This window comes from Coregonus clupeaformis, chromosome 16, assembly GCF_020615455.1.
Source record: "Coregonus clupeaformis isolate EN_2021a chromosome 16, ASM2061545v1, whole genome shotgun sequence".
In the NCBI taxonomy this organism is placed as follows: Eukaryota; Metazoa; Chordata; class Actinopteri; order Salmoniformes; family Salmonidae; genus Coregonus; species Coregonus clupeaformis.
The window spans coordinates 6,396,028-6,424,001 of record NC_059207.1 but is presented as its reverse complement, the minus strand read 5'-3'; the positions used below and the strand labels follow the sequence as shown (position 1 = coordinate 6,424,001).

Here is a 27,974-nt window from a genome sequence, read left to right as displayed (position 1 = left end):
ATTGGCCCCCCGTGGGAATCGAACCCACAACCCTGCCATTGCAAACGCCATGCTCTACCAACTGCCGGCCATTCCCTCCCCTACCCTGGGCCAATTGTGCGCCGCCCCATGGTTCTCCCGGTCGCGGCCGGCGACGACAGAGCCTGGATTTTAACCAGGATCTCTAGTGGCACAGCTAGTGCTGCGATGCAGTGCCTTAGACCACTGCGCCACTCGGGAGACGCTGGCCAATGTAATGGTGATGTTGATTTCTTTATGAAAATCACTATCTTCAGACAACAGTGATTTGATTTGAAAGACATTTGTTACAAAGAAAACATGAAATACATGTACACATAAAAAAATAACTTATTTTAGATATTTCAATAAATAGCCTCAATTTGATATGGGAAGACGTGGTCAATATACGGCTATGGAATTGTTGGGACAGCAAAACAAGATGAGGTTGGTGGTGATGATTATGGTGATTATTATGAGGATGATGAAGATGATGGTGATGATGATGATGATGGTAATGATGGTAATGATGGTAATGATGATGATGATGGTGATGATGGTAATGATGATGATGGTGATGGTTATGATGATGATGATGGTAATGATGATGATGATGGTAATGATGATGATGATGGTGATGATGGTAATGATGGTAATGATGATGATGATGGTAATGGTGATGGTGATGGTGATGGTTATGATGATGATGATGGTAATGTTGATGATGATGATAATGATGATGATGGTGATGATGGTAATGATGGTAATGATGATGATGGTGATGGTGATGGTGATGGTTATGATGATGATGATGATGATGATGATGATGATGGTAATGATGGTAATGATGATGATGATGGTAATGATGGTGATGATGATGATGATGGTGATGGTTATGATGATGATGATGGTAATGATGATGATGGTAATGATGATGATGATGGTAATGATGGTAATGATGATGATGATGATGGTGATGGTTATGATGATGGTGATGGTGATGATGGTGATAATGATGGTGATGGTGATTGTGATGGTAATGATGGTGATGATAATGATGGTGATGGTGATGATGGTGATGATGATGAAGAAAGGGATCAAACTGAGTTCTCCGAGCCACCGTAGGTCTTGTAGAGAAGGGACTGTTTTCCACACCTATGAGAGAGAAAACAGACCAACAATAGAAACTATTACATCTTATTTTATAGAAGAGACACGTAGTGTTCAACGAGGGGTTTGTTCCTGCATTACCAATGTTTCCAAAAGACAGTTCTGTCTCAACTTACTCTGCTTCTATGTCCCTTATGCTGTCTAGAAGAGACATGCTTCTTTGATAAAGGAAATCATTATGTCAGCTCTATTCATGATTGTTCTATTTGCTATGTTCTGTACGTCAGGGGCGTCATGCACCCATTATTTAAGAAGGGGCCCGAAGTACGTGAGGATGGTTGGGGGTGGTCCGTAGGGGGGTCAATGTGAAGTACCAAGTCACATCGACTGTAGGGGGGTCGATGTGAAGTACCGAGTCACATCGACCGTAGGGGGTCAATGTGAAGTACCAAGTTGATGTGAAGGGGCAACGAGGTAATTGAGGTAGATATGTACATATAGGTAGGGGTAAAGGGACTAGACAACAGGATAGATAATAGACAGTAGCAGCAGTATACTGTAGGTAGGGGTAAAGGGACTAGACAACAGGATAGATAATAGACAGTAGCAGCAGTATACTGTAGGTAGGGGTAAAGTGACTAGACAACAGGATAGATAATAAACAGTAGCAGCAGTATACTGTAGGTAGGGGTAAAGTGACTAGACAACAGGATAGATAATAGACAGTAGCAGCAGTATACTGTAGGTAGGGGTAAAGGGACTAGACAACAGGATAGATAATAGACAGTAGCAGCAGTATACTGTAGGTAGGGGTAAAGTGACTAGACAACAGGATAGATAATAGACAGTAGCAGCAGTATACTGTAGGTAGGGGTAAAGTGACTAGACAACAGGATAGATAATAGACAGTAGCAGCAGTATACTGTAGGTAGGGGTAAAGTGACTAGACAACAGGATAGATAATAGACAGTAGCAGCAGTATACTGTAGGTAGGGGGTAAAGTGACTAGGCAACAGGATAGATAATAGACAGTAGCAGCAGTATACTGTAGGTAGGGGTAAAGTGACTAGACAACAGGATAAATAATAGACAGTAGCAGCAGTATAATGTAGGTAGGGGTAAAGTGACTAGGCAACAGGATAGATAATAGACAGTAGCAGCAGTATACTGTAGGTAGGGGTAAAGTGACTAGACAACAGGATAGATAATAGACAGTAGCAGCAGTATACTGTAGGTAGGGGTAAAGTGACTAGACAACAGGATAGATAATAGACAGTAGCAGCAGTATACTGTAGGTAGGGGTAAAGTGACTAGGCAACAGGATAGATAATAGACAGTAGCAGCAGTATACTGTAGGTAGGGGTAAAGTGACTAGACAACAGGATAGATAATAGACAGTAGCAGCAGTATACTGTAGGTAGGGGTAAAGGGACTAGACAACAGGATAGATAATAGACAGTAGCAGCAGATTGTGTGTGATGAGTCAAAAGAGTCAATGCAGATTGACAGACATTATGCCTAATTCTATGTCAAAAGGTTACCTAAGCATACCTCTTTACCTGTTCAATTGTCATTTTAATTAATGATGCACTTTTTTTATTTTTATAACTCAAATAAAATAAAATAAAATAAAATTTTATTGGCCACATGCGCCGAATACAACAGGTGCAGACATTACAGTGAAATGCTTACTTACAAGCCCTTAACCAACAATGCATTTATTTTAAAGAAAAAAGTAAAATAAAACAACAACAAAAAAGTGTTGAGAAAAAAAGAGCAGAAGTAAAATAAAATAACAGTAGGGAGGCTATATATACAGGGGGGTACCGGTGCAGAGTCAATGTGCGGGGGCACCGGCTAGTTGAGGTAATATGTACATGTGGGTAGAGTTAAAGTGACTATGCATAAATAATTAACAGAGTAGCAGCAGCGTAAAAAGATAGGGTGGGGGTGGGGGGGCAGTGCAAATAGTCCAGGTAGCCATGATTAGCTGTTCAGGAGTCTTATGGCTTTGGGGTAGAAGCTGTTGAGAAGTCTTTTGGACCTAGACTTGGCGCTCCGGTACCGCTTGCCGTGCGGTAGCAGAGAGAACAGTCTATGACTAGGGTGGCTGGAGTCTTTGACAATTTTGAGGGCCTTCCTCTGACACCGCCTGGTATAGAGGTCCTGGATGGCAGGAAGCTTGGCCCCAGTGATGTACTGGGCCGTACGCACTACCCTCTGTAGTGCCTTGCGGTCGGAGGCCAAGCAGTTGCCATACCAGGCGGTGATGCAACCAGTCAGGATGCTCTCGATGGTGCAGCTGTAGAATTTTTTGAGGATCTGAGGACCCATGCCAAATCTTTTCAGTCTCCTGAGGGGGAATAGGTTTGTCGTGCCCTCTTCACAACTGTCTTGGGGTGTTTGGACCATGATAGTTCGTTGGTGATGTGGACACCAAGGAACTTGAAGCTCTCAACCTGTTCCACTACAGCCCCGTCGATGAGAATCGGGGCGTGCTCAGTCCTCTAACTGTTATGCCTTAGGAGTTTAGTGCGACTGCCACACTGGTATATGGTATCATATACGTCTAGCAACCTTGCCAGCAGGCATGCCAGCTAAGAGATCTAGACAAGCTACTCTACTGATAGCCTGAAATGGCTCGGTAGCTAATTATGAGGTTCGTAGATTGGGAACCTATCTAGCTGGCTAGCTAAAGCCAACTTCATAAAATTGCTAGGTGGCTAGTATTACAGAGAAAAACAACAAAACATTTTAGTTTGATGTATTCATCAAGAAGGAATCAATAGGCTACATAGCTTAGATCAAATTCATTTACAAACATACTTCCTGCGAGTCCGTACGTGCATTAGTGCCCCCTATGGGCATGACGTTGCACTCTGCTCTACGTAACCTGTTGACGCCGTATTACTCCACAAATCTCTCATTATCTTTCTGTCTCTATTTCAGTATCTATTTGTCTGTCTTCCCCCTGTCTCTGTAGCCCCTGACAAGGTGGTGTGTGTGTGTGTGTTTTACTGTGAGTTGCTTACCTTCTCTTGATGCAGCAGTAGAGACAGCTAGCGAGGCAGCACGCTAACATGGCCACGCCCACACAGATGGCAATCACCTCCTCTGTTGTTGCAAACTTGCACAGCGTCACATGGTAGACCAACAGACCACAGCGAGGTCCGCTATAGGAAGCATCACACCTACACACAGAGAGAGAGAGTTGACGGGCTCAGGTAATTTTAAGTAAATATATATTGTGTGTGTGTGTGTGTGTCAGTGGCGGTTAGTACCGTTTAAGATGAGGGAGGACGATTCATTTTTTTCAGGAGCATGGCCTTATTTCTATTACAGCATATTGGATGAATGTCGTTCATATTCCATTCACCCAGTTCAATGTAACATCGATAGGTTTAGGCTACTACATGATACTCAAACTTTCCCTATACCCATCCTGGCCTATGAATGAAAGATTACGACGTAGGTGCACACAGGTCGAGAGAAAATGTTGAGGTGACAGACAGCAACACATTCAATACCGCCTTGTACACTCTTGCCTGCATCTAGCTGATATAGGGTGTAATCATTAGTCCAACAGTTGCAAATGAGAGTTTGTATTGGACAAAGTCAGGTATGTTTAAGAAAAGTTTTTCAACACAATCGGCGGAATGAATACACCCCTGGTCACGCGTAAACACAGTTCACTTTCATAGCAGCCACGTTGTATTCCTTCTCGCATCTATGCGCTCTCCTCCTCCCACCTTTTCCCTTCGTTTGTGGACTTCAATGAACAACACATCTGCTGTATGTGACCAGGCGAAAAAACCTTTCCAAGACACACCATTTACATTATTTAGCAGACGCTCTTATCCAGAGCGACTTACAGGAGCAATTAGGGTTAAGTGCCTTGCTCAAGGGCACATGACAGATTTTTCACCTAGTCGGCTCGGGGATTAGAACTATCGACCTTTCAGTTACTGGCACAACGCTCTTACCCACTAAGCCACCTGCCGCTACATCGTTTACATTTGAGTCATTTAGCAGACGCTCTTATCCAGAGCGACTTACAGTTTAGTGAGTGCATGCATTTTTTTTCATACTGGTCCCCCGTGGACATCGAACCCACAACCCTGACGTTGCAAGCGCCATGCTCTACCAACTGAGCTGCACGGGACTATATTAGCCATGTTAGCTAAAGTAGCGTCATAGTCAACATGGCTAATAGAACGAATGTGTTAATAAACCCTCTACAATCATGCAGTAACTTTACAATGTATGGTCACTAAGCAGTTTAGCGGTCCCCTGTGGCAATAAATTAGTAAAACCAAAAGCTTACCTTGACTTGGAAGAGTTCCAGTGTTGTGTTGGATAGTCATAGCCAGCTAGCTAACATAGTATCCCTCTGTTTGAGCCAGGTGTTTCAGTAGGCTAAACTAGCTAGCTGTATTTGTTAGCTAAGTAAGTGAAAAAAATGACAATCTCTCTCTGTTGCTTATGCTTTCAGTACTAGATTAATTCTCTGATCCTTTGGTTGGGTGGACAACATGTCAGTTTATGCTGCAAGAGCTCTAATAGGTTGGAGGACGTCCTCCGAAAGTTGTCATAATTACTGTGTAAGTCTATGGAAGGGGGTGAGAACCATGAGCCTCCTAGGTTTTGTATTGAAGTCAATGTACCCAGAGGAGGACAGAAGCTAGCTGTCCTCCGGCTACACCATGGTGCTGCCCTACAGGGTGCTGTTGAGGCTACTGTAGACCTTAAATTATTTGGTGACGTGAATATATTTAGTATAGTTTTATCTAAAAAGGATAACTTTTTTAATGTTTTACAATTTTTATTTTTGTGAAATTCACTGAGGAGGATGGTCCTCCCCTTCCTCCTCTGAGGAGCCTCCATTGGTGTGTGTGTGTGTGTGTGTGTTGTCTTACGTGCAGGCAGGGGTATCGCTGTCAGGGGGGTACATGCACTGTCCATTCAGGCAGTAGTCAGAATCCTCGTCTTTACAGGGTCTTGACATCCTCAGAACACGAGGTTCCTCCATATCACTACCTGCAATCAATCAACCAATCAGATAATTGGGAAAATAATAACAACACAAGCCCGTCATGTAGCAGAAACTTTAACCCTTACATTCAGTCTAGCCAAGGTGGGGTGTGGGGTGCAGAAACGGCTATCTGAATCCTGAACAAACTGGAAGGCTATCTTTTGTTGTGATGGTAAAACTCTGTAGTATGCGCAACCATTTCCAAGAAAAAAAAACGAAAGAGGTCCTTCCAGTTTGTTCAGGATTAGGATACCTGTTTTCCAAGAAGCACCTGTGCGCCCCCCCAGCCTTTAAACTCACACTAAACCTTCCACACACCGTGCAGTTTGGAGAACTAAGACACAGAGTAGCTGTTTCTATCCTATAACTCACCATTTACAGGCAGCGTGGAGATTGTGGGTTCTGCAAGGTCTGGGCTGAGTGTCCATTGTGTTGGTTGAAGGTTGTCAGAAGGTTCTGCTGACTGGATCCCTGTGGAGAGGAGGAGCATCACTGCAGCCAGAGTGGTGGAGAAGGCTGTGGAACGGAGGAATGGAGGGAAAAGAGGAGATAAATGAAGGGTTTTCCTCACACCTTTAACTGCTATCCTTCTACACCAACACACTTACTACACTGTTCTAAAGTTTTAACAACAAACATTCTTAAAGAATCCAATTATCAGAATTCTTAGTAGGCTGCTTCCTGATCTGACATGATTGGACGGGTGAAAGCTAGCACCTGTCCAGACACTTGTCACATCAGTAATTAGGCTAGACGGAAGGTTGCTTTAGATAAGTGATTAGGTTAGATGGAAGGTTGCTTTAGATCAGTGGTTAGGCTAGATGGAAGGTTGCTTTAGATCAGTGATTAGGTTAGATGGAAGGTTGCTTTAGATAAGTGATTAGGTTAGATGGAAGGTTGCTTTAGATCAGTGGTTAGGCTAGATGGAAGGTTGCTTTAGATCAGTGGTTAGGCTAGATGGAAGGTTGCTTTAGATCAGTGATTAGGTTAGATGGAAGGTTGCTTTAGATCAGTGGTTAGGCTAGATGGAAGGTTGCTTTAGATCAGTGGTTAGGCTAGATGGAAGGTTGCTTTAGATAAGTGGTTAGGCTAGATGGAAGGTTGCTTTAGATCAGTGGTTAGGCTAGATGGAAGGTTGCTTTAGATAAGTGGTTAGGCTAGATGGAAGGTTGCTTTAGATCAGTGGTTAGGCTAGATGGAAGGTTGCTTTAGATAAGTGGTTAGGCTAGATGGAAGGTTGCTTTAGATCAGTGGTTAGGCTAGATGGAAGGTTGCTTTAGATAAGTGGTAGGCTAGATGGAAGGTTGTTTTGATCAGTGATTACGCTAGACGTAAGGTTGCTTTAGATCAGTGGTTAGGCTAGACGTAAGGTTGCTTTAGATCAGTGATTAGGTTAGACGGAAGGTTGCTTTAGATCAGTGATTAGGCTAGATGGAAGGTTGCTTTAGATCAGTGGTTAGGCTGAACGTAAGGTTGCTTTAGATCAGTGATTAAGTTAGATGGAAGGTTGCTTTAGATCAGTAATTAGGTTAGATGGAAGGTTGCTTTAGATCAGTAATTAGGTTAGATGGAAGGTTGCTTTTGTAAAGTGTTAAAATAACGTCAAGTTGCAGAAGGTGCATAAAATAAAAAAATCACACAACACTGAAAAGTACAGAAAAGACACAACAAACACTTTGTCCCCAGGTTAATCAGTATGTTTATCCTGGAGCAGGAGCTGTTCAAAATGGAGGAGCTGTTCAAAATAGAGGAGATGTTCAAAATGGAGGAGCTGTTCAAAATGGAGGAGCTGTTCAAAATGGAGGAGCTGTTCAAAATGGGAGAGCTGTTCAAAATGGGGGGGCTGTTCAAAATGGAGGAGCTGTTTAAAATGGGGGAGCTGTTCAAAATGGAGGAGCTGTTCAAAATGGGAGAGCTGTTCAAAATGGAGGAGCTGTACAAAATGGAGGAGCTGTTCAAAATGGAGGAGCTGTTCAAAATGTGCGAGCTGATGACATTTTTGCTCACTCTTGGCATTCTCTCAACCAGCTTCACCTAGAATGCTTTTCCAACAGTCTTGAAGGAGTTCCCACATATGCTGAGCACTCGTTGGCTGCCTTTCCTTCACTCTGCGGTCCGACTCATCCGAAACCATCTCAATTTGGTTGAGGTTGGGGGATTGTGGAGGCCAGGTCATCTGATGCAGCACTCCATCACTCTCCTTCTTGGTAAAATAGCCCTTACACAGCCTGGAGGTGTGTTGGGTCATTGTCCTGTTGAAAAACAAATGATTGTCCCACTAAGCCCAAACCAGATGGGATGGCGTATCGCTGCAGAATTTTGTGGTAGCCATGCTGGTTAAGTGTGCCTTGAATTCTAAATAAATCACAGACAGTGTCACCAGCAAAGCACCCCTACACCATAACACCTCCTCCTCCATGCTTTACGGTGGGAAATACACATGCAGTGATCATCCGTTCACCAACACCGCGTCTCACAAAGACACGGCGGTTGGAACCAAAAATCTCAAATTTGGACTCCAGATCAACGGACACATTTCCACCGGTCTAATGTCCATTGATCATGTTTCTTGGCCCAAGCAAGTCTCTTCTTCTTATTGGTGTACTTTAGTAGTGGTTTCTTTGCAGCAATTCAACCATGAAGGCCTAATTCACACAGTCTCATCTGAACAGTTGATGTTGAGATGTGTCTGTTACTTGAACTCTGTGAAGCATTTATTTGGGCTGCAATTTCTGAGACTGGTCACTCTAATTAACTTATCCTCTGCAGCAGAGGTAACTCTGGGTCTTCCATTCCTGTGGCGGTCCTCATGAGAGCCAGTTTCATCGTAGCACTTGATGCTTTTTGCAACTGCACAAATTTTCCGTATTGACTGACCTTCATGTCTTAAAGTAATGATGGACTGTCATTTCTCTTTGCTTATTTGAGCTGTTCTTGCCATAATATGGACTTGGTCTTTTACCAAATAGGACTATCTTCTGTATACCCCTCCCCCTACCTTGTCACAACACAACTGATTGGCTGAAACGCATTAAGAAGGAAAGAAATTCCACAAATTAACTTTTAAGACGGCACACCTGTTAATTGAAATGCATTTCAGGTGACTACCTCATGAACCTGGTTGAGAGAATGCCAAGAGTGTGCAAAGCTGTCATTAAGGCAAAGGGTGGCTATTTGAAGAATCTTAAATATAAAATATATTTTGATTTGTTTAACACTCTTCTGGTTACTACATGATTCCATATGTGTTATTTCATAGTGTTGATGTCTTCACTATTATTCTACCATGTAGAAAATAGTAAAAAATTAAGAAAAAAACCTTGAATGTGTTGGTGTTCTAAAACTTTTGACCGGTAATGTATATTTGTTTTAATTGACCATGTTAAATTATAATTTTAACTATGCACACACTGATTTCAGACATGCATCTACCCCGATGCTCCGTTGCTGATGACTGGGACGAACGCAGGAGCAGATTTCACGAGCAGGACAAGAGACCATCTTTATGACTGATGACTGATTTAAGGTCCTGTACATGATAGACCTATCTGGCTTATATGATAATGTGGTCATAATGCTTCTTGACAGTGTCATAAAGTGTAATTTCTTAGTCCAAGTAAAGTGACACAGGAAGGTCATAATGCTTCTTGACAGTGTCATAAAGTGTATTTTCTTAGTCCAAGTAAAGTGACACAGGAAGGTCATAATGCTTCTTGACAGTGTCATAAAGTGTATTTTCTACAAGGTATTTCAAATATGATGAAAAAAACATGACTGTAAAGAATTCATTACAACAACCAACAAAGGATTTAAGAAACAAACTTTCAAACGAAAGGAAACTTCTTGGCAGGGAAAAAAACTGATATAAATTAATGTGGGGTTTGACACTCTTATGTAGGTGTCATAACAGCTATAAAATAACGCAATATGTGTCACAACAGGTGTATATATATATATATATGGGTCATGACAGTGTTATGACATATTATGACATGGTTATGACCGTTATGACACTGGGTGTCAAGGAAAGTGTTACCAAATTAAGTGTTAGGACTGCACAGACCCACACACACACACACACAGACACCCAGACACACACACACACACACACACAGACACACACAGACACACACGGTTGCAGGATACTCACCCCTCATGGTCTGTTTTGGTCCTGACATCTTGTGGTTTTTCTAAGTGTGTGTGTTGTAGCCATCCAGGGGTTTCTAGTTAGTCTAAGGACTATCTCTTCAGGTGTGTGGATTACAGTGAACGTTCGGTATACTTTATACCCCTTCAACACATCCCTGTCACAACTTGCACGACAAAAAAGGCAGAACCAGAATTCTGGGGTAAAGAGTATCTCCTTTCTCCCAAATGACTCGCTCGGCTGCTTCTCCCGCATCACTTCCTGTCCCATTGCCCTCGGTTAGCTGCTTGCAGAGGCCTCCCCACTTGGGCAGGTATTCAACAGGTATGCAGCCCCAGGGGGCAGGAGATGATGAAGGCATTTCACTTACACCCACACACAGATGACAAGTGTGTGTTGTCAGCATCTGGAGGTTACAGCACTTATCGAAGCGTGACCATGACACACTCACTCACTCACTCACTCACTCACTCACACTTTCTCTCTCTCTCTCTCTCTCTCTCTCTCTCTCTCTCTCTCTCTCTCTCTCTCTCTCTCTCTCTCTCTCTCTCTCTCTCTCTCTCATTACAGCAGGTAACCCCGTCCATTTCTCTCTCTCTCTCTCAATTCAATTCAATTCAATTTAAGGGCTTTATTGGCATGGGAAACGTATGATAACATTGCCAAATCAAGTGAAGTAGATAGTGTGACGTCACGAGAGGCTACACAGCTTTCAGCGGGATTGCTCAAGTAGTGCAAGGAGACAAGGTTCAAACAAAACAAGGATTTTATTATAGGTCTTGGGAAATTAACGAAAATATAACAAAATTCTGTTCTCTTGTGGCTCTTTAAGGGTTAACAGTTCAGGGATGTCTCTTCCACATCCAAAGTCATAATTCTCACTCGCTCAGATAACTTTTCCCCAGCCTTACTGTAGTCCACGTTGCAGCTAGTGGCCAACCCAGCAAAAAGTCCTTCCAAATGTCTCTCACGTATTTCCACAGGTGCATATATCCAAAGGTGAGTATTTCCCAAAGGTAAGTATCTCCAAATCCTTATATTCCTCATGGAAGTGGACGTGCAGCACTCTTGTCCTCCAGAGAGCCCAGGTTGGAGACTGTGTCTCTTCCCTTCCCAAACCTTCAGCTCATCAGCTCCTCATTTGTTTCAGCTGCGTGGGAAGATTGGCCATAGAGGGGTGGAGTTCCCGACCATACCAGCAGATGGAGCCATAGCTGTCTGGGTTTGCAGCCACCTCAGGGGGATGTAACGTCCCTCCAGGACACAGCCTCTCGTGACATCACACATCCCCCTCCTCGGGACCGACGTCCTCGTCGGGGTAAAGGCAGCGAAGAAGGCATCACGCCGGGAGAGGGCGTCCGCATTGCCGTGGTGCTTGCCAGACTGCTCTCTCTTCAACTCCTCCAACTCTAGGACCAGGGACTCAGCCTCCTGTTGTCTCTCCTTGAGTTTCTTACTGAACGCATCAGCCTTGGTTTTAGCAGAGTTTAGCTTCTGTTGAGCAGCTTTCAGTTCCTTCTCTCTCTCTGCCTCCGCATTCTTCATCTTGTTCTCCAACACCTTGTACTTCTCCTCTGCCTTCTTCTGGACCTCCTTACTACTGCGCAGGGTCTCCTCACACTCCTCGATGGTCCTGCGCAGCCTCTCCAGCTCCTCCTGTTGCTTAGGGAAGGAGCTCTGTTGGAGTTTAGCCTGGAGGATATCTAACTCTTCTGTCTTCATGTCTAACTGTTGCTTTAACAAACGATACCTCTCAGCGGTCCCCTTCAGACCAGACAGTTCTTTGTCCAGATTCTGTAGCTCCGTCTCTGTGTCGGTCTGGGCACCTGCCATCCCTATCAGAGCCCGGGCGGGAGTGAGTAATTCGGAGGATTGCACCGGAGCCTTCCCAGGATGAGTCTTGCCTCTCCGTTTCCGAGGTACTCGGGTTATCCTCTCCTGAGACTCTCTCCAGAGTGGGTAAAAGGCTGGGCAGTCTCGTCCAATTAGGACAGGGACGGGGAGGGAATCAACCACCCCCGCCGTCGTGTGTATGGTTCCCCGTGTGCTGGTCATTGTAAGTTCAGTAATGGGGTATTCTCTGGTGTCCCCATGGACACAGGAAACTGGGAGGACTTTCCCCGGGGTCAGACACGTTGGGCCCACCAAATCCTTACGCACCAGGGTGGCCCGGCTACCAGAATCCAGTAAGGCCTCCACATCATGGTGATTCACAGTTACCGGGCAGGTGGGGGGTCGATCTGGGCCGCCATCTACAACTCCCAAGAGCGAGGCAAAACGGTGGGTGGGTGCTGAGCTGGAGGACTCCGCAGTGGGCATAGGTTCATCGGCTGGTTTCCCACACTGCCAGGAGATATGTCCCATCTCCCCACACCGGTAACACTGTCGAGTTTCCCCCTCCTGGTGTACTCTTCTTGGACCCGCCTGGTTTCTGGCTCCCCCTGGAGCCGGGATAAGTCCTGACGTGGCTGGGTTCGAGACCTTGGGGGTCCTTTGGACGGGTTCTTCCCATTTGTGGTGGGGCCGCACTCCTGGGGTCTTTTCGGGAAGCATTCAGCATCTCCGCTGTGGCCTGGTACTTTTCCACAGCTTCCACGGTCAGATCAGCCGTGGTCAAGGCCTGTTGACTGATGAACCGTTTTGCCTCATAAGGCAGGGCGCGTAGGTAACGATCCACCACAACGGCCTCCACCACCGCCGCTGCTGTATTCCTCTGCGGATCCAGCCATTTCCTTGCGATTCGGACAAGTTCATGCATCTGCGCCCGAGGAGGTTGGTCTGGTTGGAAGGTCCAGCTGTGAAAGCGCTGGGCCATACCAAACTTTGTGAGTCCATATCTGCTGAGGATCTCAGACTTCAGGGCATCATAGTCAGTAACCTGGTCAGGGCCCAGGTCCCGGACAGCATTCAGCGATTCCCCGGTTAGAAAGGGGGCTAACAGACCAACCCACTGTTGCTTGGGCCAGGCTTCCCTAGTGGCCGTGGCCTCAAATGCATGCAGGTATGCCTCAATGTCATCGGTAGCTCCCATCTTAGATATAAAGTCACTTGCCTTTATTGGGCGGGTATTTTGGACCACCCTCTGTCTCTGCAACTGCAACTCCTCTGCCTTCAGAAGGTTGGCTTTCTTTTGCTCCTCCAAGAGAGCCACGTTTACTTGCATCTGGGCTTGCTGGCCAGCAACAAGGGCTTTCAATATGTCCTCCATTTCAGTCGGCGGGGAGCCTACGGCCAACTTGGAAAACTGGGTGATCAAACCTTCGGTATCCTCCTCTGACATGCACTATTAACGCTTGAGCGTGCCTGTATTCTCCACCATCTGTGACGTCACGAGAGGCTACACAGCTTTCAGCGGGATTGCTCAAGTAGTGCAAGGAGACAAGGTTCAAACAAAACAAGGATTTTATTATAGGTCTTGGGAAATTAACGAAAATATAACAAAATTCTGTTCTCTTGTGGCTCTTTAAGGGTTAACAGTTCAGGGATGTCTCTTCCACATCCAAAGTCATAATTCTCACTCGCTCAGATAACTTTTCCCCAGCCTTACTGTAGTCCACGTTGCAGCTAGTGGCCAACCCAGCAAAAAGTCCTTCCAAATGTCTCTCACGTATTTCCACAGGTGCATATATCCAAAGGTGAGTATTTCCCAAAGGTAAGTATCTCCAAATCCTTATATTCCTCATGGAAGTGGACGTGCAGCACTCTTGTCCTCCAGAGAGCCCAGGTTGGAGACTGTGTCTCTTCCCTTCCCAAACCTTCAGCTCATCAGCTCCTCATTTGTTTCAGCTGCGTGGGAAGATTGGCCATAGAGGGGTGGAGTTCCCGACCATACCAGCAGATGGAGCCATAGCTGTCTGGGTTTGCAGCCACCTCAGGGGGATGTAACGTCCCTCCAGGACACAGCCTCTCGTGACATCACAATAGTAAACAAAAATAACTATTAACAGTAAACATTACACTCAGAAGTTCCAAAAGAATAAAGACATTTCAAATGTCATATTATGTATATATACAGTGTTGTAACAATGTGCAAATAGTTAAAGTACAAATGGGAAAATAAATAAACATAAATATTGGTTGTATTTACAATGGTGTTTGTTCTTCACTGGTTGCCCTTTTCTTGTGGCAACAGGTCACAAATCTTGCAGCTGTGATGGCACACTGTGGTTTTTCACCCAGTAGATAAGGGAGTTTATCAAAATTGGGTTTGTTTTCGAATTCTTTGTGGATCTCTGTAATCTGAGGGAAATATGTGTCTCTAATATGGTCATATATTTGGCAGGAGGTTAGGAAGTGCAGCTCAGTTTCCACCTCATTTTGTGGGCAGTGTGCACATAGCCTGTCTTCTCTTGAGAGCCAGGTCTGCCTACGGCGGCCTTTCTCAATAGCAAGGCTATGCTCACTGAGTCTGTACATAGTCAAAGCTTTCCTTAAGTTTGGGTCAGTCACAGTGGTCAGGTATTCTGCCACTGTGTACTCTCTGTTTAGAGCCAAATAGCATTCTAGTTTGCTCTGTTTTTTTGTTAATTCTTTCCAATGTGTCAAGTAATTCTCTTTTTGTTTTCTCATGATTTGGTTGGGTCTAATTGTGTTGTTGTCCTGGGGCTCTGTGGGGTCTGTTTGTGTTTGTGAACAGAGCCCCAGGACCAGCTTGCTTAGGGGACTCTTCTCCAAGTTAATCTCTTTGTAGGTGATGGCTTTGTTATGGAAGGTTTGGGAATCGCTTCCTTTTAAGTGGTTATAGAATTCAACGTCTCTTTTCTGGATTTTGATAATTAGCGGGTATCGGCCTAATTCTGCTCTGCATGCATTATTTGGTGTTTTTCTTTGTACACAGAGGATATTTTTGCAGAATTCTGCATGCAGAGTCTCAATTTGGTGTTTGTCCCATTTTGTGAATTCTTGGTTGGTGAGCGGACCCCAGACCTCACAACCATAAAGGGCAAAGGGTTCTATAACTGATTCAAGTATTTTTAGCCAGATTCTAATTGGTATGTCAAATTTTATGTTCCTTTTGATGGCATAGAAGGCCCTTCTTGCCTTGTCTCTCAGATCGTTCACAGCTTTGTGGAAGTTTACTGTGGCACTGATGTTTAGGCCGAGGTATGTATCGTTTTTTGTGTGCTCTATGGCAACGGTTTCTAGATGGAATTTGTATTTGTGGTCCTGGCAACTGGACCTTTTTTGGAACACCATTATTTTTGTCTTACTGAGATTTACTGTCAGGGCCCAGGTCTGACAGAATCTGTGCAGCAGATCTAGGTGCTGCTGTAGGCCCTCCTTGGTTGGTGACAGAAGCACCAGATCATCAGCAAACAGTAGAAATTTGACTTCAGATTCTAGTAGGGTGAGGCCGGGTGCTGCAGACTGTTCTAGTGCCCTCACCAATTCGTTGATATATATGTTGAAGAGGGTGGGGCTTAAACTGCATCCCTGTCTCACACCACGGCCCTGTGGAAAGAAATGTGTGTTTTTTGCCAATTTTAAATGCACACTTGTTGTTTGTGTACATGGATTTTATAATGTCGTATGTTTTTCCCCCAACCCCACTTTCCATCAATTTGTATAGCAGACCCTCATGCCAAATTGAGTCAAAAGCTTTTTTGAAATCAACAAAGCATGAGAAGACTTTGCCTTTGTTTTGCTTTGTTTGTTTGTCAATTAGGGTGTGCAGGGTGAATATGTGGTCTGTCGTACGGTAATTTGGTAAAAAGCCAATTTAACATTTGCTCAGTACATTGTTTTCACTGAGGAAATGAACTAGTCTGCAGTTAATGATAATGCAGAGGATTTTCCCAAGGTTGCTGTTGACGCATATCCCACGGTAGTTATTGGGGTCAAATTTGTCGCCACTTTTTGTGATCAGTCCTTGGTTCCAAATATTGGGGAAGATGCCAGAGCTAAGGATGATGTTAAAGAGTTTAAGTATAGCCAATTGGAATTTGTGGTCTGTATATTTTATCATTTCATGTAGGATACCATCAACACCACAGGCCTTTTTGGGTTGGAGGGTTTGTATTTTGTCCTGTAGTTCATTCAATGTAATCGGAGAATCCAATCGGGTCTGGTAGTTTTTAATAGCTGATTCTAAGATTTGTAATTGATCATGTATATGTTTTTGCTGTTTGTTCTTTGATATAGAGCCAAAAAGATTAGAGAAGTGGTTTATCCACACATCTCCGTTTTGGATAGATAGCTCTTCGTGTTGTTGTTTGTTTAGTGTTTTCCAATTTTCCCGGAAGTGGTTAGATTCTATGGATTCTTCAATTACATTGAGCTGATTTCTGACGTGCTGTTCCTTCTTTTTCCATAGTGTATTTCTGTATTGTTTTAGTGATTCACCATAGTGAAGGCATAGACTCAGGTTTTCTGGGTCTCTATGTTTTTGGTTGGATAGGTTTCTCAATTTCTTTCTTAGGTTTTTGCATTCTTCATCAAACCACTTGTCATTGTTGTTAATTTTCTTAGGTTGTCTGCTTGACATTTTTAGATTTGATAGGGAAGCTGAGAGGTCAAATATACTGTTTAGGCTTTCTACTGCCAAGTTTACACCTTCACTATTACAGTGAAATGTTTTCTCCAGGAAGTTGTCTAAAAGGGATTGAATTTGTTGTTGCCTAATTTTTTTTTTGTACGTTTCTACACTACTTTCCTTCCATCTATAGCATTTCTTAATATTGGGCAGTTCCTTTGGCTTTGATGCCTCATGATTGAGTATTGCTCTGTTCAGGTAGACTGTGATTTTGCTGTGATCTGATAGGGGTGTTAGTGTCTGGGTTGAGGTCAGTGATAACGTAGTCTACAGTACTATTGCCAAGAGATGAGCTATAGGTGTACCTACCGTAGGAGTCTCCTCGAAGCCTACCATTGACTATGTACAGACCCAGCGTGTGACAGAGCTGCAGGAGTTGTGACCCATTTTTGTTGGTTGTTTTGTCGTAGTTGTGTCTAGGGGGGCATATTTGGGAGGGAATACTGTCACCTTCAGGTAGGTGATTTCCCCCTGTGTGCTGAGGGTGTCAGGTTCTTGTCCAGTTCTGGCATTTAGGTCGCCACAGACTAGTACATGTCCCTGGGCCTGGAAATGGTTGATCTCCCCCTCTAGGACTGTAAGTCGCTCTGGATAAGAGCGTCTGCTAAAATGACAAAATAAAAATAAAAAGCTGTCATCGTTAAAGTATGGGGATTCTATTGGGGGGGTATAGGTTGCACACATGACGACATTTATCTCTGTTGAGATAATGTCCTTATTAATTTCTAGCCAGATGTCAAATGTTCCTGTTTTGACTAATTTAATAGAGTGGGTTAGGTCTGCTCTATACCAAATTAGCACACCCCCTGAGTCTCTTCCCTGTTTCACACCTGGTAGTTTGGTGGATGGGACTGCCAGCTCTCTGTAACCTAGAGGGCAACCAGTGGGTCCGTCTCCTCTATACCATGTTTCTTGTAGGATGACAATGTCTGTATTTCCAATTTCTTTGATGAAGTCTGGGTTCCTGCTCTTTAGGCCAAAGGCAGATGACCTCTGACCTTGTATATTCCAAGATGAGATAGTGAAGGCTTTGTGTTCCATAGTTTCTAGTGTTGTTTTCATGTGGTTTAGGCTCTGACCAGTAGGTGTGAGCAGAGCATGTTGAGCATCTGATACATACCTCTTAGGTCGCAGGATGGGGCTTGGGGGGGGGTTGCATTAGTGGGGGTTGGGCCTGTTGCTCTGCTCACGGCCTGGGCATATGTGCGGCTGTCATGTTGAGGTCCTTGCTACAGAAGGGGCATAGGTCTGATCTGGGTGGTCTATATAGGGTGTGGCCAGGGTTGGTTTGGGGTGGTCTCAGCTGATTGGGGTATGGCTGGTGGAGCTGTGATCTGGCTGTAGGTCCTCTTGGCGTGGGTTCTCTCGGTGCAGGTCCTTCGGGAGCGGGTCTTGCAGGTCTGGTAGGGTGTCTCGCTGGTCTGGGCGAGGTGTCCATTGCTCTGTTTCTCCTGTGTGGGGTGCTGGGGCTGCGGTTGAGGGTGACGTCCTTCAGGGTACTGGCAAAAGTTGGGATTGCTGCCTTGTAGAGGTGGACCTGGTGGTAAAGGCCGTTCAAGTCCAGGGTGGAGTGGTGGGCCAGGTAGACATTAGGTTTTGAGGCACAGTCCCGGGAAATGTTTGCGTTCACCCGCTGTATGGTGGCAAGGTGAACATCTTTTCGTGGTAGCAGGGTGGAGATAACCACTTGTGTGTTGGGGAAAGTGGAAGAAGCTTTTTCAATCACTCCCTTGAGTGCTGTGGCCACCCTTTCCTGCTGGACCCTCAGGTCGTTTGTGCCCATGTGAATTATAATGTGGCTGGGGGACCCTAGTCTGTCCTCTGACAACATCTCCAGGGAATTCCTAGTGTTTGGGTACCAGGGTTTAGCCAATTTGTGTTTGGGAAAAAGTTTATTCTCTTGAATAAATACAATTTGAGTCAATGAGGAACACAATTTCTGGCTTTTGTGTGTCCTCAGTGGATGTGTGCGGGTTGTCAAGAGGGGGGGGGGGGGCAATGCAAATAGTCTGGGTAGCCATTTGATTAGATGTTCAGGAGTCTTAAGGCTTGGGGGTACAAGCTGTTTAGAAGCCTTTTGGACCTAGACTTGGCGCTCCGGTACCGCTTGCCGTGCGGTAGCAGAGAGAACAGTCTATGACTTGGGTGGCTGGAGTCTTTGACCATTTTTGGGCCTTCCTCTGACACTGCCTGGTATAGAGGTCCTGGATGGCAGGAAGCTTGGCCCAAGTGATGTACTGGGCCGTACGCACTACGCTGAGCAGTTGCCATACCAGGCAGTGATGCAACCAGTCAGGATGCTCTCGATGGTGCACCTTTTGAGGATCTGAGGACCCATGCTAAATCTTTTCAGTCTCTTGAGGGGGAATAGGTTTTGTCATGCCCTCTTCACGACTGTCTTGGTGTGCTTGGACCATTTTAGGTTATTGGTGATGTGGACACCAAGGAACTTGAAGCTCTCAACTTGCTCCACTACAGCCCCGTCGATTAGAATGGGGGCGTGCTCGGTCTTCTTCTTTTTCCTGTAGTCCACAATCATCTCCTTTGTCTTGATCACGTTGAGGGAGAGGTAGTTGTCCTGGCACCACACGGCCAGGTCTCTGAACTCCTCCCTATAGTCTCATCGTTGTCGGTGATCAGGCCTACCACTGTTGTGTAATCGGCAAACTTAATGATGGTGTTGGAGTCGTGCCTGGCCATGCAGTCATGAGTGAACAGGGAGTACAGGAGGGGACTGAACAGGATCCAGTTGCAGAGGGAGGTGTTGAGTCCCAGGGTCCTTGGTGATGAGCTTTGAGGGCACTATGGTGTTGAACTCTGAGCTGTAGTCAATGAATAGCATTCTCACATAGGTGTTCCCTTTGTCTAGGTTTGAAAGGGCAGTGTGGAGTGCAATAGAGATTGCATCAACTGTGGATCTGTTGGGGCGGTATGCAAATTGGAGTGGGTCTATGGTTTCTAGGAAATGGTGTTGATGTGAGCCATGACCAGCCTTTCAAAGCACTTCATGTGTACAGACGTGAGAGCTACGGGTCGGTAGTCATTTAGGCAGGTTACCTTAGTGTTCTTGGGCACAGGGACTATGGTAGTCTGCTTGAAACATGTTGGTATTACAGACTCAGACAGGGAGAGGTTGAAAATGTCAGTGAAGACACTTGCCAGTTGGTCAGCGCATGCTCGGAGTACACGTCCTGGTAATCTGTCTGGCCCCGCGGCCTTGTGAATGTTAACCTGTTTAAAGGTCTTGCTCACATCGGCTACGGAGAGCGTGATCACACAGTCGTCCGGAACAGTTGATGCTCTCATGCATGTTTCAGTGTTACATGCCTTGAAGCGAGCATAGAAGTCATTTAGCTCGTCTGGTAGGCTCGTGTCGCTGGGCAGCTCGCGGCTGTGCTTCCCTTTGTAGTCTGTAATAGTTTGCAAGCCCTGCCACATCCGACGAGCGTCAGAGCCAGTGTAGTACGATTCGATCTTAGTCCTGTATTGACGCTTTGCCTGTTTGATGGTTCGTTGGAGGGCATAGCGGGATTTCTTATAAGCTTCCGGGTTAGAGTCCCACTCCTTGAAAGTGGCAGCTCTACCCTTTAGCTCAGTGTGGATGTTGCCTGTAATCCATGGCTTCTGGTTGGGGTATGTACGTACAGTCACTGTAGGGACGACGTCATTGATGCACTTATTGATGAAGCCAGTGACTGATGTGGTGTACTCCTCAATGCTATCGAAAGAATCCCGGAACATATTCCAGTCTGTGCTAGCAAAACAGTCCTGTAGCTTAGCATCTGCTTCATCTGACACTTTTTTATTGACCGAGTCACTGGTGCTTCCTGCTTTAGTTTTTGCTTGTAAGCAGGAATCAGGAGGATATAATTATGGTCAGATTTGCCAAATGGAGGGCGAGGGAGAGCTTTGTATGTGTCTCTGTGTGTGGAGTAAAGGTGGTCTAGAGTTTTTTTTCCTCTGGTTGCACATTTAACATGCTGGTAGAAATGAGGTAGAACGGATTTAAGTTTCCCTGCATTAAAGTCCCCGGCCACTAGGAGCGCCGCCTCTGGATGAGCGTTTTCCTGTTTGCTTATGGCCTTATACAGTTCATTGAGTGCGGTCTTAGTGCCAGCATCGGTTTGAGGTGGTAAATAGACAGCTACGAAGAATATAGATGAAAACTCTCTTGGTAGATAGTGTGGTCTGCAGCTTATCATGAGATACTCTACTTTAGGCGAGCAAAACCTTGAGACTTCCTTAGATATCGTGCACCAGCTGTTGTCTACAAATATACATTGACCGCCACCCCTTGTCTTACCAGAGGCTGCTGTTCCATCCTGCTGATACAGTGTATAACCCGCCAGCTGTATGTTATTCATGTCGTCGTTTCACCACGACACTGTGAAACATAAGATATTACAGTTTTTAACGGGCCATTGGTAGGATATACATGCTTTTAGTTCTTCCACTTTATAATCCAGATTAGCCACTCGTCGCCAGCCACCCCAATCTCCTTCCGGGATATCTCCGTCTCTTCGAATGACGGGGATTAGGGCCCTGTCGGGTGTCTGGAGCAAACCCCTCTCGTCCGACTCATTGAAGAAAAATGATTCGTCCAGTTCGAGGAGTAATCGCTGTTCTGATGTCCAGAAGTCATAAGAGACAGTAGCAGCAACATTATGTCTAAAGTAAGTTACAAACAATTTGGTAACTAAATAATAATAATAATTTGGTAGCGATCCAGATCACGGCAGGGCGCTCTCTAAGCAGCATCTCTCCCACTGGATTGTGGAGGCTATCTCCCTGGCATATAGCAGCAAGGGGCAAGTGTTACCTAGTGGTGTACGTGCCCACTCCACCAGGGGTCTGGCAGCGTCTTGGGCGTTGTTTAAAAGGTTTGACTGTAGGAGATATTTGTGCTGTTGCGAGTTGGGCATCACCACACACTTTTGTGAGGTTTTTATCGCTTGGATGTTCACTGCTCCCAGTGTAGCCCACAGTGTGCTTACGGCTGGGACAGGGGAAAGAAACTAGGCAGTGTGCACAAAATCCAGGCTGCCGCATCTGGCGAGGTCAGGTCTGGGTGGTCTGCCATGGGCCGTTTCATTTAGTATCCGTTGGGGTCGGCTTGTGGTGTGGTTATACACTGAGTATACAAAACATTTCCATGACAGACTGACCAGGTGAAAGCTATGATCCCTTATTGATGTCACTTGTTAAATCCACTTCAATCAGTGTAGATGAAGGGGAGGAGACAGGTTAAAGGAAGGATTTTTAAGCCTTGAGAAAATTGAGGATTGTGTATTATGTGCCATTCAGAGGGTGAATGGGCAAGACATAATATTGATGTGCCTTTTGAACGGGGTATGGTAGTAAGTGCCAGACGCACCGGTTTGTATCAAGAACTGCGGCACTGCCGGGTTTTTCACACTCAACAGTTTCCCGTGTGTATCAAGAATGGTCCACCACCCAAAAGGACATCCAGCCAACTTGACACAACTGTGGGAAGCGTCGGAGTCAACACGGACCAGCATCCCTGTGGAATGCTTTCGACACCTTGTAGAGTCCATGCCCCGACAAACTGAGTCTGTTCTGAGGGCAAAAAGTGGGGGGGTGGGGGTGCAACTCAATATTAGGAAGGTGTTCCTAATGTTTGGTATACTCAGTGTATAAGGAGGGAAACGATGTACAACGCGCCGCCCTTTCCTGGGCTCGGGTCCCACCGCCATTCCCGCTAGCATGCCAATATTGTGAATGTATCGACTGTGAAGATTTGTATTATTAAATGCCGATCCTTTTATGAAAGGGTTTTCTGACGGTTATGTCTGCCGTAGACTATTATTATTATACAATGCAATGAAGGATTTTGGATCATACTCTTGTACATGGATTACCAGTTATGTGGTTATTGTCCTTTTGATATATGTATGTTCCAGGGAGGGCCATAGTGAATATAATCACCTGCTTTGCTTCCGGGTTTTTTAGGCCCCAGTCCTACCTATCAGCGGTTTCGTCTTGGTAGTTATGAGTTGAGGCTGACGTCAGTCTGTTATACCCCACAACCTGAGTCTTTATGGGGAGAATCTCAATTGCATTTCCTTGATTCCTTGCGTCCTCTCTCCTCGCCTCCATCTCAAAAACCCATTGGATGAGAAGGTCATAGGGGAGTGGCCTTCTCATCCAATGAGGTTTGAGGATGTGAGGAGAGAGGACGCAAGGAATCAAGGAAATGCATTTGAGATTCTCACGTGGTATGGTTGGCTTGCTCCAATGCATTTTCTTTCCATTGAAAAAGTTAAATTGTGAAGTTTGTAAATATCTGTAGACTAAGTAAAAGCAAGGACCTCCTGCAACATATCTACCCTTAGGAAAAGGGTAAGACCGGTAATCCTTGACTTGGGCAGGAGCTCACCGGAACTGAGTACCGGCACCTCAAATGTTCTTATGCTTGTGTACCGTCACCTATTTCCGTCTAAGTCAAACTGTTTATAAGTGAAAGATTAATAAATTCAATTTGTAGTTCCAGAGTTTTATGAGCTTTTATTGTACCAGGGGCGTGGTCGGTGACGTTTTTTTAAATTTTTTATATGAGCATGGCCTTATTTCTATTACAGCGTATTGGATGACTGTCATTCATATTCCATTCACCCAGCTCAATGTAACATCGATAGGTTTAGGCTACTACATGATACTCACATTTTTCCTATACCAATCATGAGGTTGCTACAACCTAGCCTATGAATGAAAGTTTACAATGTAGGTGCACAGGTCGAGAGAAAAATGTGAGTAATCAAGGTGACAGACAGCGACACATTCAATACCGCCTTGCACACTCTTGCCTGCATCTAGCTGATCTAGGGTGTAATAATTATTCCAACAGTTGCAAACAAGAGTTTATATTGGACAAATTCAGGTACAGTATGTTTTTCCATTTCCTTCCATTTAAGAAAAGTTTTTCAACAGAATCGGCAGAATGAATACACCCCTGGTCACACGCAAACATAGTTCACTTTCATGACAGCCACATACAGTTCATTCGGAAAGTATTCAGACCACTTCCCCTTTTCCACATTTTGTTACGTTACAGCCTTATTCTAAAATGGATTACAAACACCAAACGTGTTTGCTTATTTTTTTCTTTAAGCAATGGCTTTTTTCTGGCCACTCTTCCGTAAAGCCCAACTCTGTGGAGTGTACGGCTTAAAATGGTCCTATGGACAGATACTCCAATCTCCGCTGTGGAGCTTTGCAGCTCCTTCAGGGTTATCTTTGGTCTCTTTGTTGCCTCTGATTAATGTCCTCCTTGCCTGGTCTGTGAATTTTGGTGGGCGGCCCATCTTGGCAGGTTTGTTATGGTGCCATATTCATTCCATTTTTTAATAATGGATTTAATGGTGCTCCGTGGGATGTTCAAAGTTTCGGATATGTTTTTATAACCCAACCCTGATCTGTACTTCTCCACAACTTTGTCCCTGACCTGCATGGAGAGATCCTTGGTCTTCATGGTGCCGCGTGCTTGGTGGTGCCCCTTGCTTAGTGGTGTTGCAGACTCTGGGGCCTTTCAGAACAGGTGTATATATACTGAGATCATGTGACAGATCATGTGACACTTAGATTGCACACAGGCGGACTTTATTTAACTAATTATGTGACGTCTGAAGGTAATTGGTTGCACCAGATCTTATTTAGGGGCTTCATAGCAAAGGGGGTGAAAACATATGCACGCACCACTTTTCCATTGTATATATTTTTTTATTTTTTGAAACAAGTAATTTTTTTCATTTCACTTCACCAATTTGGACTATTTTGTATATGTCCATTATATGAAATCCAAATAAAAATCCATTTAAATTACAGCTTGTAATGCAACAAAATAGGAAAAAAGCCAAGGGGGATGAATACTTCTGCATCCTTTGACTCTCTGTGTCCCCTATCCTCCCGGCCGGCTCGGTCCTCCCCTCCAGCTCCGTGGCTTGATGATACATTGCGAGCTCACAGAACAGAGCTCCGGGCAGCGGAGCGGAAATGGAAGAAAACTAAACTCCCTGCCGACCTGGCATCTTTTCACTCCCTCCTCTCTACATTTTCTTCATCTGTTTCTGCTGCTAAGGCCACTTTCTACCACTCTAAATTCCAAGCATCTGCCTCTAACCCTAGGAAGCTCTTTGCCACATTCTCCTCCCTGCTGAATCCCCCCTCCCTCTCTCTGTGTGGATGACTTCGTCAACCACTTTGAAAAGAAGGTTGACGACATCCGATCCTCGTTTGTTAAATCTAATGACACTGCTGGTCCTGCTCACACTGCCCTACCCTATGCTTTGACTTCTTTCTCCCCTCTCTCTCCAGATAAAATCTTGCGACTTGTGACTGCAGGCCGCCCAACAACCTGCCCGCTTGACCCCATCCCCTCCTCTCTTCTCCAGACCATCTCCGGTGACCTTCTCCCCTACCTCACCTCGCTGATCAACTCATCCTTGACCGCTGGCTATGTCCCTTCCGTCTTCAAGAGAGCGAGAGTTGCACCCCTTCTCAAAAAACCAACACTCGATCCCACTGATGTCAACAACTACAGACCAGTATCCCTTCTTTCTTTTCTTTCCAAAACTATTGAGCGTGCCGTCTTTAGCCAACTCTCTTGCTATCTCTCTCAGAATGACCTTCTTGATCCAAACCAGTCAGGTTTCAGGACTGGTCATTCAACTGAGACTGCTCTTCTCTGTGTCACGGAGGCTCTCCGCACTGCTAAAGCTAACTCTCTCTCCTCTGCTCTTGTCCTTCTAGACCTGTCTGCTGCCTTTGATACTGTGAACCATCAGATCCTCCTCTCCACCCTCTCCGAGTTGGGCATCTCCGGCGCGGCTCACTCCTGGATTGCGTCCTACCTGACCGGTCGCTCCTACCAAGTGGCGTGGCGAGAAGCTGTCTCCGCACCACGTGCTCTCACCACTGGTGTCCCCCAGGGCTCAGTTCTAGGCCCTCTCCTATTCTCCCTATACACCAAGTCACTTGGCTCTGTCATATCCTCACATGGCCTCTCCTATCATTGCTACGCTGACGATACACAACTAATCTTCTCCTTTCCCCCTTCTGATAACCAGGTGGCGAATCGCATCTCTGCATGTCTGGCAGACATATCAGTATGGATGACGGATCACCACCTCAAGCTGAACCTTGGCAAGACGGAGCTGCTCTTCCTCCCGGGAAGGACTGCCCGTTCCATGATCTCGCCATCACGGTTGACAACTCCGTTGTGTCCTCCTCCCAGAGTGCGAAGAGCCTTGGCGTGACCCTGGACAACACCCTGTCGTTCTCCGCTAACATCAAGGCGGTGACCTGATCCTGCAGGTTCATGCTCTACAACATTCGGAGAGTACGACCCTGCCTTACACAGGAAGCGGCACAGGTCCTAATCCAGGCACTTGTCATCTTCCGTCTGGATTACTGCAACTCGCTGTTGGCCGGGCTCCCTGCCTGTGCCATTAAACCCCTACAACTCATCCAGAATGCCGCAGCCCGTCTGGTGTTCAACCTTCCCAAGTTCTCTCACGTCACCCCGCTCCTCCGCACACTCCACTGGCTTCCAGTTGAAGCTCGCATCTGTTACAAGACCATGGTGCTTGCCTATGGAGCTGTGAGGGGAACGGCACCTCTGTACCTTCAGGCTCTGATCAGTCCTTACACCCAAACGAGGGCATTGCGTTCATCCACCTCTGGCCTGCTGGCTCCCCTTCCTCTGTGGAAGCATGGTTCCCGCTCAGCCCAGTCAAAACTGTTCGCTGCTCTGGCACCCCAGTGGTGGAACAAGCTCCCTCACGACGCCAGGACAGCGGAGTCACTCACCACCTTCCGGAGACATTTGAAACCCCACCTCTTTAAGGAATACCTGGGATAGGATAAAGTAATCCTTCTACCCCCCCGCCCCCCCTTAATAAAAAAAATAAAATAAAAAAATAAAAAATTGTAAAGTGGTTAACCCACTGGCTATAGGGTGAATGCACCAATTTGTAAGTCGCTCTGGATAAGAGCGTCTGCTAAATGACGTAAATGTAAATGTAAATGTTTTGCAAGACACTGTACGTATAGTTGTGGAGCCACCTGCTGTATTATTTGAGTAACTGCATCCCAGTGTGTATAATATATGTGCACATGATCACGCAGCATCCAGTCAAAGAGTTGTTAAACTTTGATGGAGGTATGTATCGTGATCCATGCTGCACCCTGTGTTTTCACTTAAAAAATTATATCTAATGTATGTTAGGCTGAAAGCCATATTGTTTTGTAATCACTATCGATATTATGTGATAGTGTTACAGAGTTGTGTCACGTATTTACCATTTTATGGACATTTACAAAATGTGCATGTTGCTTTATGCTAAAGGATAGCTAATGTTCGCCTTGCACTTTCTTTGCTAATGAGGCACCTCGAGGTGTAAATGTGTTCTTATTTTATGTTATTTCATGTCACTCAGATTGCTTGGTGGGTTGCAGTTGTTCTGAAGTTGAAAGAATAAACAGTGAAAGAGAACAGCACCGTGTCCTTCGTTGATATATGAGAGCCGTTACACACACAGCCTACATCGTTGTCACCATATTAGCTAACATCACAGCTAGTCAACAATTAGAGTATTAGCTAGTATTAGTATTAGACAATTAGCTATTAGAACTAACGCGTTAGTAAACCTGCTACAATCATGCAGTACAGTGTACAGTCAGCTAGCAGTTTATCAGTTACACCAGTGGGCCCCGGTGGCAATAAATTAATAAAACCAAAAGCTTACCTTGACTTGGAAGAGTTCCAGTATTGGATAGCCATAGCCAGCTAGTTAAGATAGCATCCCTCTCAGTTTGAGTAGGCTAAACTAGCTAGTTGCATTCGTTAGCTAAGTGAAAGTGAAAGTTTAAAAAAAATACAACAAAATATAGCTAGCTCTCTCTCTTTTGCTTTTCCTTAATTTTTAAAGAAATTAATGTGTTTAAAACTGTTCAACTATTGTCTTTCTCTCTCTTTGAGTCAACTACTCACCACATTTTATGCACTGCAGTGCTAGCTAGCTGTAGCTTATGCTTTCAGTACTAGATTCATTCTCTGATTGTCACACCCTGGCTCTGGGACTCTATATGTTGAGCCAGGGTGTGTTTATTCTATGCATTGTATTTCTGTGTTGGCCAGA

The 27,974-nt window shown here is 45.2% G+C and overlaps 1 protein-coding gene across 1 annotated transcript; it reads right to left on the bottom strand.

Moving 5' to 3' along the window:
* Positions 1-1,016: 1,016 nt before the first annotated feature.
* On the bottom strand, positions 1,017-10,527 carry LOC121584026 (epigen-like). Its single transcript, XM_041899857.2, has 5 exons — positions 10,290-10,527; positions 6,512-6,655; positions 6,024-6,144; positions 4,140-4,298; positions 1,017-1,152 (listed from the first exon to the last, which is right to left on the bottom strand). Exons 1-5 carry the CDS (start codon positions 10,315-10,317, stop codon positions 1,095-1,097), a joined length of 510 nt encoding a protein of 169 aa, XP_041755791.1. The 5' UTR covers positions 10,318-10,527; the 3' UTR covers positions 1,017-1,094.
* Positions 10,528-27,974: the final 17,447 nt, after the last annotated feature.

What these genes read in the sequence shown, in the direction of transcription:
- LOC121584026 (XM_041899857.2), bottom strand. Translation starts at nt 10,317, where the DNA reads ATGTCAGGACCAAAACAGACCATGAGGG. An exon ending in AGCGATACCCCTGCCTGCAC is followed by an intron (nt 4,299 to 6,023) that starts GTAAGACAACAC and finishes CTCTGTGTGTAG; the next exon opens with GTGTGATGCTTCCTATAGCG. An exon ending in TACTGCTGCATCAAGAGAAG is followed by an intron (nt 1,153 to 4,139) that starts GTAAGCAACTCA and finishes TCTCTCTCATAG; the next exon opens with GTGTGGAAAACAGTCCCTTC.